The 19,359-nt window shown below is 43.1% G+C and overlaps 1 protein-coding gene across 1 annotated transcript; it reads right to left on the bottom strand.

Moving 5' to 3' along the window:
• Window positions 1-2,174: 2,174 nt before the first annotated feature.
• On the bottom strand, window positions 2,175-2,567 carry LOC121776749. Its single transcript, XM_042173918.1, has one exon. The coding sequence runs from the start codon at window positions 2,565-2,567 to the stop codon at window positions 2,175-2,177; it is 393 nt and encodes a 130-aa protein (XP_042029852.1).
• Window positions 2,568-19,359: the final 16,792 nt, after the last annotated feature.

Here is a 19,359-nt window from a genome sequence, read left to right as displayed (position 1 = left end):
CCCATGGTCGGTCAGATGTTGACTTGATCAGGCAGAGGTGCTCCTCAGGGAATGCATCTGGGATATCTTCATCGTTATCTTCTTGTAAAATTCGGCTTAAGTGATCCGCCACTTTGTTCTCGCATCCCTTCTTGTCGACTGCCTCCCAGTCGAATTCTTGCAAGAGGAGGATCCATCTGATCAGTCTTGGCTTTGATTCTTTCTTAGCCAACAGGTACTTGATCACAGCATGGTCAGTATAGACTATCACTTTGGACCCTAGCAGGTACGGCCTGAATTTTTCAAATGCGACAACCACCGATAGCATCTCCTTTTCGGTCACGTCATAGTTCTTCTGTGCCTGATTCAACGTTTTTGACGCGTGGAAGATGACATAACTCTTTCCTTTGATTTTCTGACCTAATACTGCCCCCACCGCACAGTCGCTAGCATCGCACATCACCTCAAAGGGGTGATTCCAGTCGGGGTGCGTATTATCGGAGAACTTATCAATCTGTCCTTAAGAAATTGGAACGCGGCCTTGCAGGCATCAGAGAATTCAAACTCCACATCGATCTGGAGAAGCTTCGTTAGAGGCTGGGCTATCTTTGCGAAATCCTTGATAAACCTTCTATAGAACCCAGCGTGCCCTAAAAAGGCTCTGATCTCCTTCTAATTGGTAGGATACGGCAGCTTTGGAATGACCGCTACCTTTGCTGGGTCGACCTCTATCCCCCTGCTCGATACTACATGGCCCAAGACTATTCCTTCAGTAACCATAAAATGGCATTTCTCGAAATTCACTACCAAGTTCTTCTGGTGGCATCTTTCCAGTATCCTGTTCAGGCTACGCAACCCTTGATCAAAGTCGTCCCCATAGACAATAAAGTCGTCCATGAAGATCTCAATGCAGTCTTCCAACAGGTCAGAGAAGATACTCATCATGCATCTTTGGAAAGTGCCCGGGGCATTGCAGAGGCCAAACGACATCCTCTTGTAAGCGTAAGTGCCAAAGGGGTAGGTCAACGTCGTCTTCTCTTGGTCATTTGGATTTACAGCGATCTAGAAGTAGCCACTATAACCATGCAAAAAGCTGAAGTACTACTTCCCTGCCAATTTCTCCAACATTTGATCAATGAATGGCAGAGGGAAATGATCCTTCTTTGTAGCTTGGTTCAGCTTCATGTAATCTTTGCACATCCTCCACTCCGTGACCGGCCTAGTCGGAATCAACTTATTTTTTTTCATTTTTCACGACTTGGATTCCTCCTTTCTTGGGCACCATGTGTACTGGGCTGACCTAGTTACTATCTAGAATGGAGTAGATAATTCCGATTGATACCAACTTGACAATTTCCTTGAGCACTTCTTCCCTCATGTTGGGGTTGAGTTTCCGTTGTTGGTCGCGGTGTGGCTTGGCTCCTTCTTCCAGTCGGATGTGGTGCATACACAAGTCTGGGCTGATGCCCACCAAATCTGTCAGCTTCCAGCCGATAGCCTTCTGATTCTTTCTCAACACTTCCAGCAATCTGTCTTCCTGCCCCTGAGTCAACTGACTGTTGATGATAATGAGCAGTGTTTCTTCCTTCCCCAGGTAGGCATGCTTAAGGTGTGCTGGAAGGGGTTTCAACTCCTTTGCGGGCTTTGGCTCTTCAGTAGGCAGAGGATTTTCTGCCACTTCTTTTTCCAGTGGCTTGCCTGGATCAAGCCGTTTCGTTAGGCTAGATACTTGAGCTGTCTCACTTGACCCAGCTGGCTTCGGGCGCTCGTAGAAATCCGTTATTGCTTTCGCAATGGCCTGGTCGTCCATCTCTCCGACCTTCATGGTATCATACCACTCTTCTACTTCTTTCTTGACCTCCTCGTCTACAGCGGAGTCAGTGAACTGCCTTTTTAGGAATTCTTCCTCCAAAAATTCCTGTACTAAGGGTTCACGTCACATCTACCGAGAATATGTTCTCGTTGTCGGCTGACCTCTTCATGGCTTCATCTATATTGAACGTGAACTGTTCTCCATTGAAGTCCAAGCTTATCGTCCCATTACGGACGTCTATAATGGTGCTGGCCGTAGACAGGAACGGCCGTCCCAGTAGGACTCCACTCGACTCTCTTGCTGCTGGCTCCGTCATATTGATTACGAAAAAATCGGCTGGGTACAGAAAGTTATTCACCTTCACAATAACGTCTTCCAGAATTCATTCAGGGTGAATACACGATCTGTCGGCCAACTGGATCATTATGTCAGTGTCAATGAGCTTAGCCGCTCCCAGCTTCTCATAGATAGTATATGGCAGCACATTGATGGATGCCCCGAGATCACACATCGCGTGCTCTACTTGAATATTTCTGATTGAAATCGGGAGAGTGAACATCCCTGGGTCGGTCTTTTTTGAAGGAAGATCACTTCGCTGGATCACGGCAGAGATATTCTCATCTGCAATCATTCTACCTTCTTCATTGACCTTCCCTGCCAGGTAGTCTTTAATAAATTTGCTGATCGGGGCATCTTTAACGCCGTCAAGAGTGGCACCTTCATCTCCATGTCCTTGAACATACTTGCCACATCGATTGTGGCATCCCTCTTTCATGTCACCATTCCACGGTACGGATATGGCTTAACTTTCTCAGTTTCCTCTCTCTGACATTCCTCTGAGGATTCACCTCTCACTTTTGCCTTGCCCTTTTCACTCCCTTTTGTTTGCTCTGCTCCACTGGATTCTCCTTCTCCTTTATGGCTCGGCCCAGACATAGATGCTGGAGATTCCGTAGGTGGAGTAGGGCCCTGGTAGGCTTTTTCCTGATCTCAGGGTTACTTAGCTAATGTTTTCTCAACCAGGTGGCTGCACAGTGGCTGGAATCCTTCCTTCATTTCCCCTCAGCTCGCCCAGTGACATCGCAACTTGAGAAAGTTGCTTTGTCAGCATCTCCAATGCCGCCCGCTGCTCCTTCTGAGCTTCTTGGATTTCCCGCATTGCATTGTTAGGATGGTGCGGTACTATCATATCTCCCTGACTATCGTTGGGGTGTCGGTTGTATCTGTGATTCGGCGGTCCCCCACTGTAGTTGGGCTGCGGGTAGTCATATTGCCCATAATGCTCTTGATGGTATTGCGTCTGATTGTACTATTTATTTCCAGGATACAGATTTTCCCGTTGGTGTGGTGGAACGTAGCTGACCATCTGGTTGTTTGGTTGTCTTCCCTGGTTGCTTGACTGTGGGCCCTGAAGTCTGTTTCCCTAGTTTCCCTCGATTGTCTGCTTAACCAGTTGGGTTGTCCTCCATTAGACCAGTCCCCTTGAGTTCCGCTTTGTATCCTGTTCCCTCCAGTGTTTGGCTTATCCTGGATTCGAGCAGGCCAGTTCGGCTACCCTTCAGAGGGTTGCATCTGCTGTGTGAAGGGTTGAGGTAGTTTGTTTTGACTCTGATCAGTCCACTTAAAATTGGGGTGGTCTCTCCATGGAGCGTCTCTATGCTTTCCCTGGATCCAGTTGCCATTTGCGTTCCAGTGGCCAACGGCATTCACTTGGGCTTGCGGCTCCACCTCAGGGGGGAATTCGCAATAGTGGTAATGATGCTCTTCTGGCGGTGGCTGCGCATACTGCGTCTCTTTCGGTGCAGGTGGTGGAGGCGGTCTGGCTTTCTCCACTGCCTTGAGCAGCTTCTTCTCCATCTGCTCAAATCGAGCTTCCAGCTTTTCGTTATTGCGTTCCTCGGCTGCGTGCACTGCACCCCTTCTGTACTGGCCACAGGACGTTTCGCACGAGCATTTGGCCTCGATGAGCCTCTTCAGGATGTTCTTGGATTGGCTGAATGGGGTCTTTGAGAAATCCCCTTGGGCTGCGAGGTTTAGATCATTCTTGCTATCGACTGTTAGTCCACCATTGAAGATCGAATAGATCTCCCGCTCCCCCAGCTTGTGGTTGGGGCATGCTTGAAGCAGCCATTGGAATCTATCCCAATACAGGCCGAGGGGCTCATTGTACTCCTGTCTGGCTTCTGTAATCTCCCTCTTGAGGGCACTTGTCTTTGACGCGAGAAAGAAACGATCTAGGAAGATCATTCGAAACTCGGCCCATGTTTTGATGGACCCTTCTGGCAGTCTCGACGGCCATACTCCAGCATCACCCTTCAAGACGAAGGGGATAGCTTTCAGCCTATAGTCCTCAGACGTAGATCCAGCCGGTACGGGTTGGATATCACTGTATCGGCAAAATTCCTCCAGGAAGGCGTACGGACATTCTTTTGAAAGGCCGTAAAAATGGGACAAAACGGCTAGTACTCCTGACTTGATCGCGATGGTCCGCATCCCAGGAGTAACGGCAATGGCATGTGTGGGCTCCTTCTCATCATGAGCGTGCAGAGAGGGCCGTCTCTGCTACTGCTTGTTCAAGTGGTGGTGGTTTCGGTTGCGCGTTCTGCTCTCCTTCTTCTTCACTAGTCAGTTGGCAATGGTTGTTGCTGCTGCTAATGCGGCTCTATAACGAGTGGTAACGACGTCGGCTTCCTGAACTCTCCAATGAGCGTTAGGGCCTCTGTATATAAGAGGGTGATTCCAGTGGCTGCCGCGGTGGTACCTTCTCATCAACAGAAGAAAAAAACAAATGAGAAAAGAAAGAAACAAAATTATATACGCCTATGCGCTACACACAAACATAAAATAACACCATGCTTCCCCGGCACCGACGCCATTTTGGATAGGCCTCGAGAATGGGCACGAATAGAGTATGGATCAAGTTATATGGAAGATAACCGAACCAGTTGGATCAGTTAGCAAATGTCGTTGCCACTTGATCAATGCAATATCGCTCTCACTCGTTTCCAACCAAAGTAATTTATAAACTCCTAATTTTGCACTACTTTAACAGCAAAACGGCAAGTTCGGGGTCGATCCCGCAGAGAAGCTAGTGTATCAAGTGTGTGAGTAGTGAATAGGGGGTTGGCTGATGCCACGCTTTAACTTTAGGAGTTTTTAACTACCGATTTTACTCTAGACAGAATTTAACTTACTAAGTTGATCAAGGAAATTTTAACTACTGGGTCAAGTGAATTTCAGACTGGAATGAAAATTAACTACGTGAAACAGTAAACACCACGATGAAAACGAAAGCAACTTTGATTAAAACTAAAACTCAGAACAGTATAACGTGAAATTTAAACTAAGCTAACACTTCGGAAAATACGAAAGTAAGTAAAACCGAGGAGGTCCTCAGCGGGAAACTTAAGAATACGCCGACAGATATCAAGTATTCTGCAGCGCTCCTTCGACCGCCCTTTCTAACTAAGCATTACTTTATCTAAGTTATCTAGAGAACTGAACTAAACTAGAGAGCTAAGCTAAACTAAACTAAAGACGGAAAGTAAAGGATCAGATTTCTCTAATGTGGTGGCACATCCTCTATTTATAGGTTCGGCATGACCTCTAGCTGGATAACGATCTTGGCAGGGAATATTCGCTCACGCTGAGTGTGAGCGACTCATCGATTGCTACGTGCTCTCCTTCTAGAATGACGACGCTTTTCAGCACGTGTCCCCTTCTAGAACGTTGTCCTATTGTACTTGAACAGATTCATGACTCAGCTCCGTCCTTGCGTCTCATATATCAGCACGTGTCCCCTTCTAGAACGTTGTCCTTGCTAACAGAATGATGCACACCATCCAGCTCATTGCCTTGCGTGTCCTTCTTCTGGAAGCCTGTGGTCCCCTCCTTGCCTGCTTGGTTACTCCCTTTGATCAACTCCCCCAATTTCAGGCCTCTTTTCGCCCATTGTACTTGCTTGATCAGTTTGGCCTTGTTGCCTTGGTCAAGCAGCATTCCTGCATATTTAACACTTGCTTGTGTGATAAACCGATCAAGTAGCATACATTTTACCCCTAAACCGATGCATGAAATGAGCCTTATCAATGCCTAACCCTTTTTCCACTGCATCCAATCCCTCGAGGAAAAGTTCATATGTAGTGGGCGGGGGGAGGGTTAGTTCCAGTAAAATCAAACATGTCAAGTTTTTTGAAAAAAAATATATAAAAATATCTGTTAGTAATAATTAGGGCATTATGCATGAAAAAGGGTCGCGACTTGACCCAGTGAAAATTGAAATAAAAGGGTAGCCGGGTTGAGTAAGTTAGTCAATCAGGTTGGTCAAGTTAGACATCAGGTCGAAAAAAATGTTGGAAAATATATGTCAGGAAAAAGAGTTGAGAAAAGTTTGAGAAAAATGAGGGCATAAAAAAGTTGTAACCTGACCCAGTAAGTCGAAAGTTAGAGAATAAGCCAAAAGGGTCGCGACTTGACCCAGTGAAATATCTAGAGGCAGAATTAATAATTCCATCTGATCCATCAAAGTTTGTACAAAATCTTTTGTCTCTTAACTCATGTGTTTATCCTTTTACAGTTTGTATTTTTAACTTAGAACCCCTAGGACCCTACCCTAATACATTACTCCCTTAAGCCCCATTACGCCCGAAACAAAGACCTTAAGGAACTATCTTGTGCAGTCCGATTCGAGGTATTAAACTTGTGACAATACCAAGTGAACAGTCCTAACATCTCTGGTGAGAAATGAGTGACTGAGTGAATCCAACAGTTGTTTTAAATTGAGCAATCTTGACAAACTGACACATTGATCAAGTATACGCGAAAGAGAAGAAACATAAGCTGCTGGCAAATGGATTGACCTCGACCTCGGGTATGATTGTTGGAAGTTTATTCGGTCTAATGCATCTATGTGAATATGTGTTTTTTTTAAAGTCTGTTTTCCCTTTTCGTCTTCTTTTACTTTCTTGAAATAAGTAAACCATGCCTGAAATTTGTCATATCTTTTTCTTTTCTTTTTCTTTATATTTGGGGACAAGTATGTTTTAACCGTGAGCAGTTTGATAATGCCTATTTCATGCATCGGTTTAGGGTAAAAAGTACGCTACTTGATCGGTTTATCGCGCAAAAGCAAGTGTTAATTGTGCAGAAATGCCGTTTGTCCAAGGCAACAAGGCCAAACTGATCAAGCAAGTACAACAAGCGAAAAAAGGTCAAAATTCGAGGAGTTGATCAAGGGGAGTAATCAAGCAGTTAAGGAGGAGACCACTGGATTCTAGAAGGAGGACACGTGAGGCTAATGAGCTGGATGGTGGGCATCATTCTGTTAGCAAGTACGACATTCTAGAAGAGGGACACGTGCTGATACATGAGACGCAAGGACGGAGCTGAGTCATGAATCTGTTATTAAAAAGCGATGTCATTCTAGAAGGAAGGCACGTAGCAATCGCTGAGTCGCTCGCTCACAGCGTGAGCGAATATCCTCTGCCAATATCGTTATCCAACTGGAGATTGTATGAAGTGCCTATAAATAGAGGATGTGCCACCATAATAAAAAAATCTTCCTTTACAGATCTGACCCTTATTCATAGTTGAAGTAGCTAGAAAAAGTGTGTGTACTATGTGTTTCTCAATCCAATAGGTCCAGAGGATTCACTAGATCACAAGGTCTAGGAGATCATGAATCTATCAGAAATGGTCGTTGGATACACTTTTTACTGCTTCAAAACCTTAACCCATCATACTATTGGATAGTACACGGAAGTAAGGATTGATCCCACAGAGACGGAGGTGTTAGCAAGTATTCATAGGATTTGGAAAAAGGGGTCGGCTGCTGCCACGCAACTCATGGGTTAAGATTTCTTAAAACTACTGGACGCAAGAAAATTGAAGATATTAAACTAACTACTAGACCTAGGAAACAAGAAAAACACGTGCGCATGCATGACTCGAGAAATGAATTAACGAAGGAAAGTTTAAACGAACTACCAGGTCAAGTAAATTGTTTCCCAAAACAGTTAGACAAATAAGTAAGAAAAAGGCAATGAGACAGATTTCCCGATTTAGCTACTGCGATAGATAAAGCTGCATAAGCGAACAAAAAAATGGATCTAAATCTAACTACCAACAATCTTCATCTTCTTCAGCAAATTAACATGAACATGTACGAAACAGAGCATCAAACTCAGAGAAACAGAGCAAACTCAGATCGGACTTCGAATACTAAGATTAAGCTGAAAACTACCAGATCTAAACTACCAGGTCGAGAAAATCGAAAGCAACAGTAAAAACAACCATAACCATGCAGATCCAAATCGGTACGTATCAGATCCACAACTCCAAACCACAATTCACACCAGATCCACCCGATCCAAACTCAACCACATCCAGATCCACATCCATCAACTTCGATTCAACCGATTCAACAACAAAACAACTCCAATTCAACTGATCTAAACTTCGATTCAATAACCAATTGCGAAAAGCATCCAAATCAGTAACAACCAACACCAAGCATCAAACCAAAATAAAACAGAAAACATAAACTTCCATAGCTACTGAAAATAGGTTAAAAAAGAATAGCAGTAGCCGAGCTTCCGGCAAGAAGTTCACGACGAGACAAAAACAACAGAAATGTAAAACGATTGTATCTTCGGCCCCCTGGGGATGGTGTTACACTACAAAACTAAGCTAAATCGCCACAAATATGCCCATAATTACCCCATCAAAAACCAAGTGTGTGAGATATGTGTGAAGTGAGCTAAAACTAAGTGAAACTAGGAGAGTATGAGAGTGATGATGCTCAGTAGAAGTAAAAGTGCCTCTCTTCAAAGTGGTTGTCCCTTTATATAGTTGAGGCACAGATCCTTAGGGCTCTCCTTCTTCATAATTTTTCATATTTGCCCTCCGAAAAAGGATCCTTTAGAAATTTCTCCTTGTTCCACTTTTGCTTCCTGTCAGCGTTTTGTCATTTCCTCGGTCAGGTAGATTGTTGGCGCTTTTCACTTCACTTTTCCTCACTTTTATCTGCCCGGTTGATTTACATGCATTCCCTAGATCTGGCAGATTTTTCACGCACCTGAACTTATAAACACTCATTAGTTCACTGAAATCACAGAATTTAACCCCATAACCAATGTATGAAATGAGCCTTATCAATAGTTTCCTAGACTCGGTGGACCAGGATGCCCTGTGCTCAGTGCCGCAGGATAAGGAGGTTCGAAATGCAGTTTTTGGGATCAGTGGAGATAGTGTGTCTGGCCCGGATAGTTTTACTTCGATGTTCTTTCAACATTGTTGGGACATCTTGGGGAGTAACGTGATTGCAGCTGTTGGAGACTTCTTCACTGGGGCGTCCATGCCTAGGAAATTCACGACGACCATGATCATACTCATACCGAAGGGGAGTGATACGCTTGGATTTTGCACTATTTTAAGGCCATTATTTGGTCCGTTTTGAGCGTCAAGGTTGCATTACATGTCCATTATTTGCATATTTTATCCATTTTGGTATTTTGACGTGTTTTGTGAGAAATGTGCAAAATAGAGCAGAAAAAGAGCGTAAAAAGATCAAAATTAGGAAGCTCGAACTGAAGCGCAACCCAGTGGCCCACTGCACCCAATGCAGCGGTCGCTGAACCGAGTCCAGACAGTTCTGGAGCTGTCTAGCGGCCCGCTAGCCCTGTCGCGCACGACATCTTGTGTTCAAACTCATTGTTCCGGTGATTCTGAAGTCTGACCAGGGTGTTCTACATGTCATTCTCTTTGTCTTTGAAAGAGCTTCGCAATGGTACCAAGAGAATCCCAATAAGAGTTCTATGGAGAAAGTTATGGTCATTCTACCAAAGTCGCGCAAAGCTGCCAAGTGCTGGCAGAAATTTAAGGAAATAAACTATTACCTTGTTAAGCCAAATCTTTTCCTTAACCTATGGCGCACGAAATTTCCATCTTTCATATTACTTGGAGGAAAATTTTTACCAAATTTAAATCATTTTCCATGCCTATATATACCCCATAACCTAATTCATAATACTCACCAAGTCATTGCCCCCAAAAGGCGAGCCTTCATGCTCCTCCCTCCATTCTCCAACCCTAAATCCTCCATCCATTCCATCACCATTCTTGGATATTGGATCAAGGCAAGAGAAGACTAAATATTGCACAACAATTCATCCTTGGGTTTTGTTTGCTTTTCTTTATGTTTTGTTATTTAATTTGTAGTTTTTGCTATTTGTCTATGACTAGCTAAACTATAAGAATTCTTTGGATGTGTTAGTAACTTTAATTGGGTTATGGAATTCCGTTTTGCTATTTAATATCCGTTTTTTTCTTACTTTGTTTCTTCCTTAAGTAATTGGATAATGCTTCACGTTTGAGTGACACATTCTGTGATGATTTAATATAACTTGCTACATAATCGTGAGAGGAGGTTGGCGAGTTAGATCCACTTAATAGATACTACAATTAGCTTCCCTTAAAACGGCACTGTTAATTGAGAGTGAGGACTTTTCAAGGGTCTTAGGAGCTTTAGGGAGTTACGGATCTAGGATTGACGCCCTTATTGTTAGTAATCCACGTTTGTACCGCATGGGCAAAACTTAGGCGACTCGCTCTATCAAAGTTTGAACTGTGCTAGGGTGTTGTAGTTGGAATTTGCATAATCATAATTGTGAAAGCTCTATCCTAAGAATTTCACTCTTTGCCCAATTTACTTGCTTTATTTGGTTTTGCTTAATTAAACCAAAAATCTTGTTTCTCTAGATAGTATTGAGGCTTAGTATATGATAATCAGATGCAATTATATTCTCTGTGTTCGATATCCCGGTACTGACCTTTAGCTATACTATTTCTAACTTGTATACTTGCAAGTAGTTGTAGTGCTAAAAAATAGTGCATTAGGGAGACTACATGCCGATAAGCCTCTGCAATGTCATGAACAAGATCATCACAAAGATATTAGCGTCGAGACATGCCCCTCTGTTCCCCTTATCATCGCACCGAATCAGAGTGGATTCATCAAGGGCCGTCTCCTTAGGGATAACACCTTGCTTGCTCAGGAGCTGATTCATGATCTGGAGAAGGAGTTGTCGAGCAGGGGAAGATCGCCCAATCTGGCTCTTAAGCTAGACATGGAAAAGGCGTATGATAGGGTGCAGTGGCCTTTCCTGTTGAGGGTCCTTGAGAAGATGGGATTCTCGCCCACATAGGTGGAAATGATCAGTAGATGTATCTCGTCCTGCTGGTTCTCTGTTTTGGTGAACGGCACCCCGGTAGGCTTTTTCCAGTCGTCCAGAGGGTTGAGGTAGGGGGACCTACTATCGCCTTCTCTCTTTGTGCTGGCAGCAGACTACCTCTCGAGATGTCTATATAGACTAATTAAGGGGGATAGTGAGATGGTCTATATATGCCGAAAGAAAGCACTGGTTATTACTCACCTCTCCTATGAAGATGACATCATCATTTTCTTGAGAGCCCACAGAGAGGCGATGGAGAAGTTGGTGGGGTGTCTGAACCACTGCATTGCTGTGTCGGGGGGCAAATGGTCAACAATGGGAAAATTCATTTCTACTTGGTAGATGAGCACATGGAGTTTGCTGAGACAGTGGAAGAGGTTGGAGGATTTCATAGAGGTATCATGCCCTTCACATATTTAGGAGTGTAGATCTTTCAAGGGGCGAGGAGAGCGGATCACCTCTTGCCATTCAGGCAAAGGATGCTGGATGATACACAACTGGTCCTATCGTCATCTTGCTTTTGGGGGACGCCTTGCTCTGATTAAGAGCACACTATCTCTCATCTCCTTGCACATATTACAGGTTATGAGCCCACTGATTGGTTTTCTGGACGAGCTGGAGCGGATTTTGGCTAGATTTTTCTAGGGCATTGTAGAGGACAAGAGGAAGTTGCACTGGATCTCATGGAGATAGATCTGCCTCCCGATTGATTAGAGGGGTGAAATAGATCACTTCTAACTACGCACGTGATGTAAATAAGTAAAATTAACGCAGACTGATCAAGAGGACATCGACCAACTGATCAGACACGCTTTAAACTGACATGCAATGACTCGCAGACTGATCAAGCGGCAGAAATCTAACTGATCAAGGCGACTCCTAAGGACTTTATCACGTGCCGTTGGGCGCGCGGACTAGAACGAGGACTTTCAAAGCTTTAACCCACAATACTATTAACTAGTAAAGGGAAGTAAGGGTCGAATCCCACATAGATGAAGGTGTTTTGACATGTGTTACGAACATTTTGGATGGCTGCTGCTACACATAAAGAGTTGGTTAAGTTTCTATATACTTGACTGAGTGGATTGCAAAATAAAACCTAACTGATCAACTAGACTAAATCATGTGAAAACATTAACATTTCCAACGGATGAAGCAGATTGACAAAAACGGAAATTACACTACGAAACAGAAAAGTAAGGGGGACCACTTTCCTAATTTACGTAGTAGCAGATAAAGCAGGATAAAGCAACTAAAGCAAAAACGGCGATGCAGATCTGGTCTCCTAACTAACCTCTAACGTGTTCTTCCTCAATTAAACAAGCAAAACAAACAACTCAAACACCATGGCAGATTTGAAACAGAGCATGTAACCAAAAACAGGAAATCTACAAATTGTCGCTAGATCCATGCAAATCAACTGAGCAACGGCGAACTAAATAGTAACTACTTCATTTCATTGCATTCCTCAACACATAACTTCAGATCTAATGTAATCAAACACGAAACAACTAGATCTAAGAAATCGAACGACAATCAACGCAAGAAATAGCAGATAATGCGTGGTCGAACTTACCAACAAAATATATAACATAAAACCAAACAGAAAACTTTATTGCAATAAACATTTCACAGAATTTCAGATTCAAGCAGTATCTTATCAAACTCAAACGAACAAGATTCAACGGAAAGTCAACTTGCAAAGGGATTAAACTAAGAAAACTTGGAGATAACAAAAGATTCAGAACTTGTATCTAGAAGACAAAACGAAAACAATAAAGGAATGATTGTAGCAACTCCTTAGAGCTTAAGATTAAAACTTGCTCTTTTGATGTTTTCTCGATCTTAGATTGTAACATCCCAAAATTTTTGTGACCTTTATTTAATATATGTCGATTGGAAATTTCATTTATGAAATTTAAATTGTTGCTACGTGATTGAGTTTGAGTATGTGGAATAAATCGTCATGGGGGAAATGGAATGAAGTGCTATTTATATTTTAATGTGGGGAAAAGCAATTTAAATAAGATCATGCAGCTTGTTCTAGCCAAATAAAGTGGCTATTGTCGGCCCCTCCAATTATTGGAAATTTTATTCTTTCTTGGATTTAATTAATTGTTTTGGGATATTCATCCAAATCAAATTATCCCTAAATTGTGCTACATGAAATTCGAACTATAACCTATTATTTTTGTGAGTTTCGAATATTCTCTATTTTAATTAGGAGGATGAATTAACTTCTTTGATTTAATTGGTACCTTATTGATTTCCTTTAGCTATTTTAAATCCAATTAAATCTTGCCACATTTTATTCCATCACCCCAATTAAATTAAGAGTTGAATTATTTCCTTGTGGCTAATTAAGCCAAATTTTCACACCCCCCCTATTTGTAGAGGATAATATATTTGTTTCCTATTTTGTGGAATTCCTTTTATTCAATTAAATACCAAATTAATACCTAAGTCAAATTAATTGGGGATGTGAATATTTTCCTTCTATTGTGTCTCCATCCCACACGTTTTTTTTGGCTTAGTTTCCTTGTGGAAATTTATTTAATTGTTGCCTATTTTATGGGAGTCTTTTCCTATAAAGAAATTACCAAATTTAAATCCTATTCTATTTAATTGAGGATTTAAATAATTTCCTTGAGATTTTCGTATTCAATGGGAGGAGAAGAAATTACCTTCACAGAAGAGGAGAAAACTGTAGTAGGTTTTTCTCACATATTTTACTTGGATGTGAAAGACGTGAATGAGGGATATTAAACTTATGGATATTGATTTATTTGGTTGTTGGAGAGATTTTAGGAGGGGAGGTTTTGGTGAATAAAGAAAACGTGTAGAAGGGTTTAGAGGAAGGGATTTATGTTGGTTGCAGGAATTCAATAGGAATTATGAATAAATGGCTATATTAAAAGTAGCCCAATTGCATAAGGATAAATGGGCTAAGAAAAATAGACAAAAGTGATAGGCCCAAAAATATATAATTTTAGTACATTGATTAAATTGTGGTGTTTTATTATTTTAGTACTTTGGTGTTATTCCAAGTACATTGTAAACGAACGCCCAAATTTTCCCATCGACGACTCTCACGTCAATCTCGTCGACAACTTACACCACACAATTAATCAACAATAACTCAAGCATTCACTATTTCCATTCACAACCAATCGAAACAAACACGGTATTTTATTCAAGGTCTATTACTCGCTCGTTCTTAAAACAAAAATCTTAACTTAAAAAGATAGAAATAAAAGCGGGTATTACAATCTACCCATCTTCACAAAAATTTCGTCCCGAAATTTGCTTAGATCATTCAAACAATTCCGGGTACTTCTCCCTCATCTTGTCTTCCAATTCCCACGTAGCTTCCTCAACACCGTGATTCCTCCATCGAACCTTCACCGGGGCAATAGACTTGTTTCTCAACTCTTGCATTTTCCTATCCAGAATGGCTTTAAGCTTCTCTTCGTAACTCAAATTCGGATTCAAGATCATCATATCCTCTTGATGAATTATGTGGTTAGGGTCGAACACATACTTTCTCAATTGTGACACATGGAAAACGTTGTGTACTCTCCCAAAGCTTGGTGGTAGCGCCAATCTATACGCTACGGTACCTACTCTATCAAGAATCTCATAAGGCCCAATAAATCGTGGTCTCAACTTGCCTTTCACACCGAACCGAGTTATTCCTTTTGACGGAGCTACCTTCAGAAAAACATTATCTCCAGCCTCATATTGGAGATCGGTTCTTCGAACATCAGCATATGATTTCTGTCGATCCTGAGCTTCCTTGATCCTCTCGCAAATTTGTCGAACAATCTCAATCATTTCTTCCACCGAGTCTGGTCCAAGAACTCTTCTCTCACCCACTTCATCCCAGTAAATTGGTGATCTACACTTATCCCATACAATGCCTCATACGGGGCCATGTTAATAGTCGCCTGATAACTATTGTTGTAAGCGAACTCTATTAGTGGCAACACTTCCTCCCAACCTACTCCTCGATCTAGCACTACGGCTCTCAACATATCCTCCAAAGTCTGTATTGTCCTCTCTGATTGCCCATCAGTCTGCGGGTGGAATGCAGTGCTGAAATTCAACTTAGTGCCCAGCTCTCGTTGTAGGCTAATCCAAAATCTAGAGGTAAACTTCGCATCACGATCACATGTAATAGTCACTAGTACTCTATGTAAGCGTATGATCTCTTGCACATACATCTTAGACAACTTATTGGCTCCATAGGTATCACAAATCGGCACAAAGTGAGCAGATTTTGTGAGACGATCAGTAATCACCCAAATAACAGTGTTTCCTCGTTGGGATTTCGGTAATCCGGTCATGAAGTCCATTTCAATGTGCTCACATTTCTACTCCGGTATCTCAAGTGGTTGTAGTCTCCCATAAGGTCGTTGATGTAGAGCTTTCGCTTGCTGACATGCTAGACACCTCTCCACAAATGTCGCTACATGCTTTTTCATGCCATTCCACCAAAATTGTCTCTTCATATCTCGATACATCTTGGTACTCCCTGGGTGCACAGTATACGGTGTTTCGTGTGCTTCCCTCATGATTTCATTTCTAAGCCCTTCGTCTCTAGGCACGCACAACCTGCCCTTGAATGTGAGGGCATTATCCGCCTCCTCGTGAAAATATTCTTGCTCCCCTGTCCTCACTTCCGAACGGATTTTCTCAAGTAAAGTATCGCGTCTTTGAGCTTCCACGATTCTAACCTTTAGGTCGGGTTCTATTACCAAAGTGACGATCTCGGGTGCTCTCACTACCTCCAATCGCATTTTGCTGAACTCTCGTAGCAAGTTCTCTTCGTTCGTGAAAAAAGTTGCCAATTGAGGTTGAGACTTTCTACTTAGGGCATCAGCCACTACATTCGTCTTTCCTGGGTGGTAGTTTATACTGTAATCATAATCCTTCACCAACTCAAGCCATCTACGCTGGCGCATGTTCAAATCCTTTTGTTCGAAGATGTACTTGAGGCTTTTAAGGTCCGTATATATCTCACATCGAACTCCATAAAGATGGTATCTCCAAATCTTCAAAGCATGTACAACTGCGGCCAACTCCAAGTCATGTGTAGGATAGTTCAACTCATTTGGCCGCAACTGCCTTGATGCATACGCAATCACTTTCCCATTCTGCATAAGTACACATCCGAGTCCAACTTTTGATGCATCGGTATACACCACGTAGTTAGTGTCCGGCTCTGGTACGGATTTAGAGGAAGGGATTTATGTTGGCTGCAGGAATTCAATAGGAATTATGAATAAATGGCTATATTAAAAGTAGCCCAGTTGCATAAGGATAAATGGGCTAAGAAAAATAGACAAAAGTGATAGGCCGAAAAATATATAATTTTAGTTCATTGATTAAATTGTGGTGTTTTATTATTTTAGTACTTTGGTGTTATTCCAAGTACATTGTAAACGAACGCCTAAATTTTCCCATCGAAGACTCTCACGTCAATCTCATCGACAACTTACACCACACAATTAATCAACAATAACTCAAGCATTCACTATTTCCACTCACAACCAATCGAAACAAACACAGTATTTTATTCGAGGTCTATCACTCGCTTGTTCTTAAAACAAAAATCTTAACTTAAAAAGATAGAAATAAAAGCGGGTATTACACATTGACACAAATAAAATTGTACCTACTAGGGGTTGCCTCGCCCATAGCGCAATTGTTTAATGTCGTTTGCCCGACGGTCTTCAAGCTTAGCACTTATTTTCCAGCCTCACTCGGATAATGTCATCGGGGCCCGTCTTTACTTTAGCGGCCAAATAGAGCTTGTATAGCCGCTTCTTCCACTAAGTGGGCTTCACATCTTCCCCAACAACACTTCCTTTAGATCCTCCATTTGCCAATTTGGCCACCTTCTCAAGCTTAAATAACCAATTGGGGACCAAGATCTACTCCAAGGGCTTCTCAACTTCAACATCCTTAGTCACTTGTATCACCTTGCACTCTTCAATATCCAACGGCACCTCTTCCACTCTCTTGGATTCTTCCATTTCGTGTCGTTTAATCTTGTCCAACATAGAGAGCATGGCCGTCTTGTTTCCATGCCTAAGGGTGAGTTCTCCCTTAGTGACATCAATTAGAGCTTTCCCGGTTGCAAGGAAGGGCCTTCCAAGTATGAGAGGGACATTTGGATCTTCCTTCATATCCAAGACAACAAAGTCCACGGGGAAGATAAAATCATTCACCCTCTGTTAAGGACCTAAATCATTAACGTCGATTTCCACACAAAATCAAGAAACGAGATGTCATCGTTGTCGAGCGCCCAACGTTGGGTCGTGACTTGGACGGCAAAAAAGGGGCGGTTGAGCGCGAGATCAGCCTCGTCGGCAACCTTAGGAGATGTTTCTTGTTTGCTACTCAATTGAGCTAAAAGAATGATAATTTCATATATTGATTGAATGAATAAAAAAGATAACAGTCTATCCTATTTATAATGCTACTGACTTAATGAACAAGAAAACAAAGATATAGAAAAAGATATGCTAAATCCCTATAATATCTAAACTAAATAATAATAATAGAGGTTCGTATCAACTCCCCCATGGTTAAAATCCACCTTGTCCTCAAGGTGGGAACAACGAAGCAAAAAGGAGAGTTGAAAGCAGAAGCTTCGGCGAGGCAACTCCTCCTGGATCAAACACACACCGAACAGGTGAACATCTCCCTTCTTCACTTCCATAAAAAATCAACAAAGGAGACCCAACTTTGTCGGAAAAATTCCTTGCCAAATCGAAAACCTTATCCACGCCTCCCAGAATGCCCAAGCATGGCATATCATTACTCGGAGGGATCAACCTTGCATGTTTGTCGAGCGATGTTGATCGATGATTCATACTTGGAACATCACCGATATTCAAATCCACATAGACACAAGTAATTACGGGCAAATCGGTGTAAGCACCATCTCCTTTCTTGCTCCAACAATTTCCAACAACATTTTTGGATGACACTTGAACAACATTGAGTGAGGCGATTATCTTCTCCACTTCACCAATAGAACCATCCTCCTCTTTATCTTCTAGCAATGTCTCCTCATTTTCACCAATCTTCTCATCATATACCCCAACGAGCACTTGCGGTGACTCATTGTCGTTCTTGACAATCCCTTTGTTCTTGACGAACTCTCCAGGGGACTCTTTGTTTGGAACATCAAGAGGAGCGCCATCATTGTGAACATCGGTTACGTCATTGGGAACATCATCACTGAATACTATCATGGGAGTATTATCAGTTTTCTCTTCGGCTAAATTCTCATCTTGAATGTTCTCCTCAAACTCCTCCCCATCATCCGCATAACAGAGAATGCGTTGTTTACACACATGTCCCTTCACCCATTTTTCAGAACAGTGCCAGCAGAGACCCAACCTGGACAGTTCTGACTTCTCCACCTGGGAGACTCGTATTAGCGGCAGGCGTGGCAGCTCCGGAGTTTGACTGGTCACACGTGTGGGCTGACTGTACATGTCCCGCGTTGGCTTTTCGGTGGAGTAGTGGGGCTGGTGGGAGGCGGGCTGGACTCGCGCTCTCACCTCCTCCCGAGGGCGAGGTCAGTCCCAGCACGTCTCCGAGCATCGGGGACGGTCAACGGTCAGGTAGCCGCGGCCCTGCTGTTGCGCCGGTTGGTCCCAGCACGTTGGGCGGTGCCGCTGCGTTGCGATTGTCGGGTAGCGATCAAACCCTAATTGGGTCTGATGATCTCCGCGATCAGATAGGTGGCCACCTCTCTCGATGTAGCCACCGCGGTGTCGCGGTACCCGATGGGCTGGTATCTCGGTCGTGGGTGACGATCAGGTGGATCCAAGTGGTGTGAGACGTAGGGTGATTCTGGATCAGGCCACGACAGCGGACGAAGTACTTCCACCCGGCTGCTCGGAGGGTCCCACCATGTTACACGGCGAGGTTGGGCCGGCTGGTAGGGACGGAATGGCTGTGTGTCCTGAGGGAAGTCGTATTGACGACGGCAATAGCCGGCGTAGTCGTATGACATGTTGACGGACTGAGGCGTGGTTGTGGTGGTTGATGATCGTCAGACTTCGACGTGGCACGCGGGAATCCTTCCCGTCGGGCGTTGCAGAAGTAGTGTTGTCCTGCGGCTAGAGCTCGGCAGACAGGCGGGACTCGACAGCCAAAGCAGTTGCTGTGCGCGGAATGTTTTCCGTCAGGCAGCGGTGTAGCTTCGGTTCGAGATGGTGGGAGGGTCAACTATCAATGAAAGCACCAGTTGTTAAGGACCTAAATCCTTAACGTCGATTTCCACACAAAATCAAGAAACAAGATGTCATCGTTGTC

The sequence above is a fragment of the Salvia splendens genome, chromosome 18 (genome assembly GCF_004379255.2).
Source record: "Salvia splendens isolate huo1 chromosome 18, SspV2, whole genome shotgun sequence".
Taxonomy (NCBI): domain Eukaryota; kingdom Viridiplantae; phylum Streptophyta; class Magnoliopsida; order Lamiales; family Lamiaceae; genus Salvia; species Salvia splendens.
The sequence above is the reverse complement of the archived record's forward strand: the minus strand, read 5'-3'. Positions and strand labels throughout refer to the sequence as shown.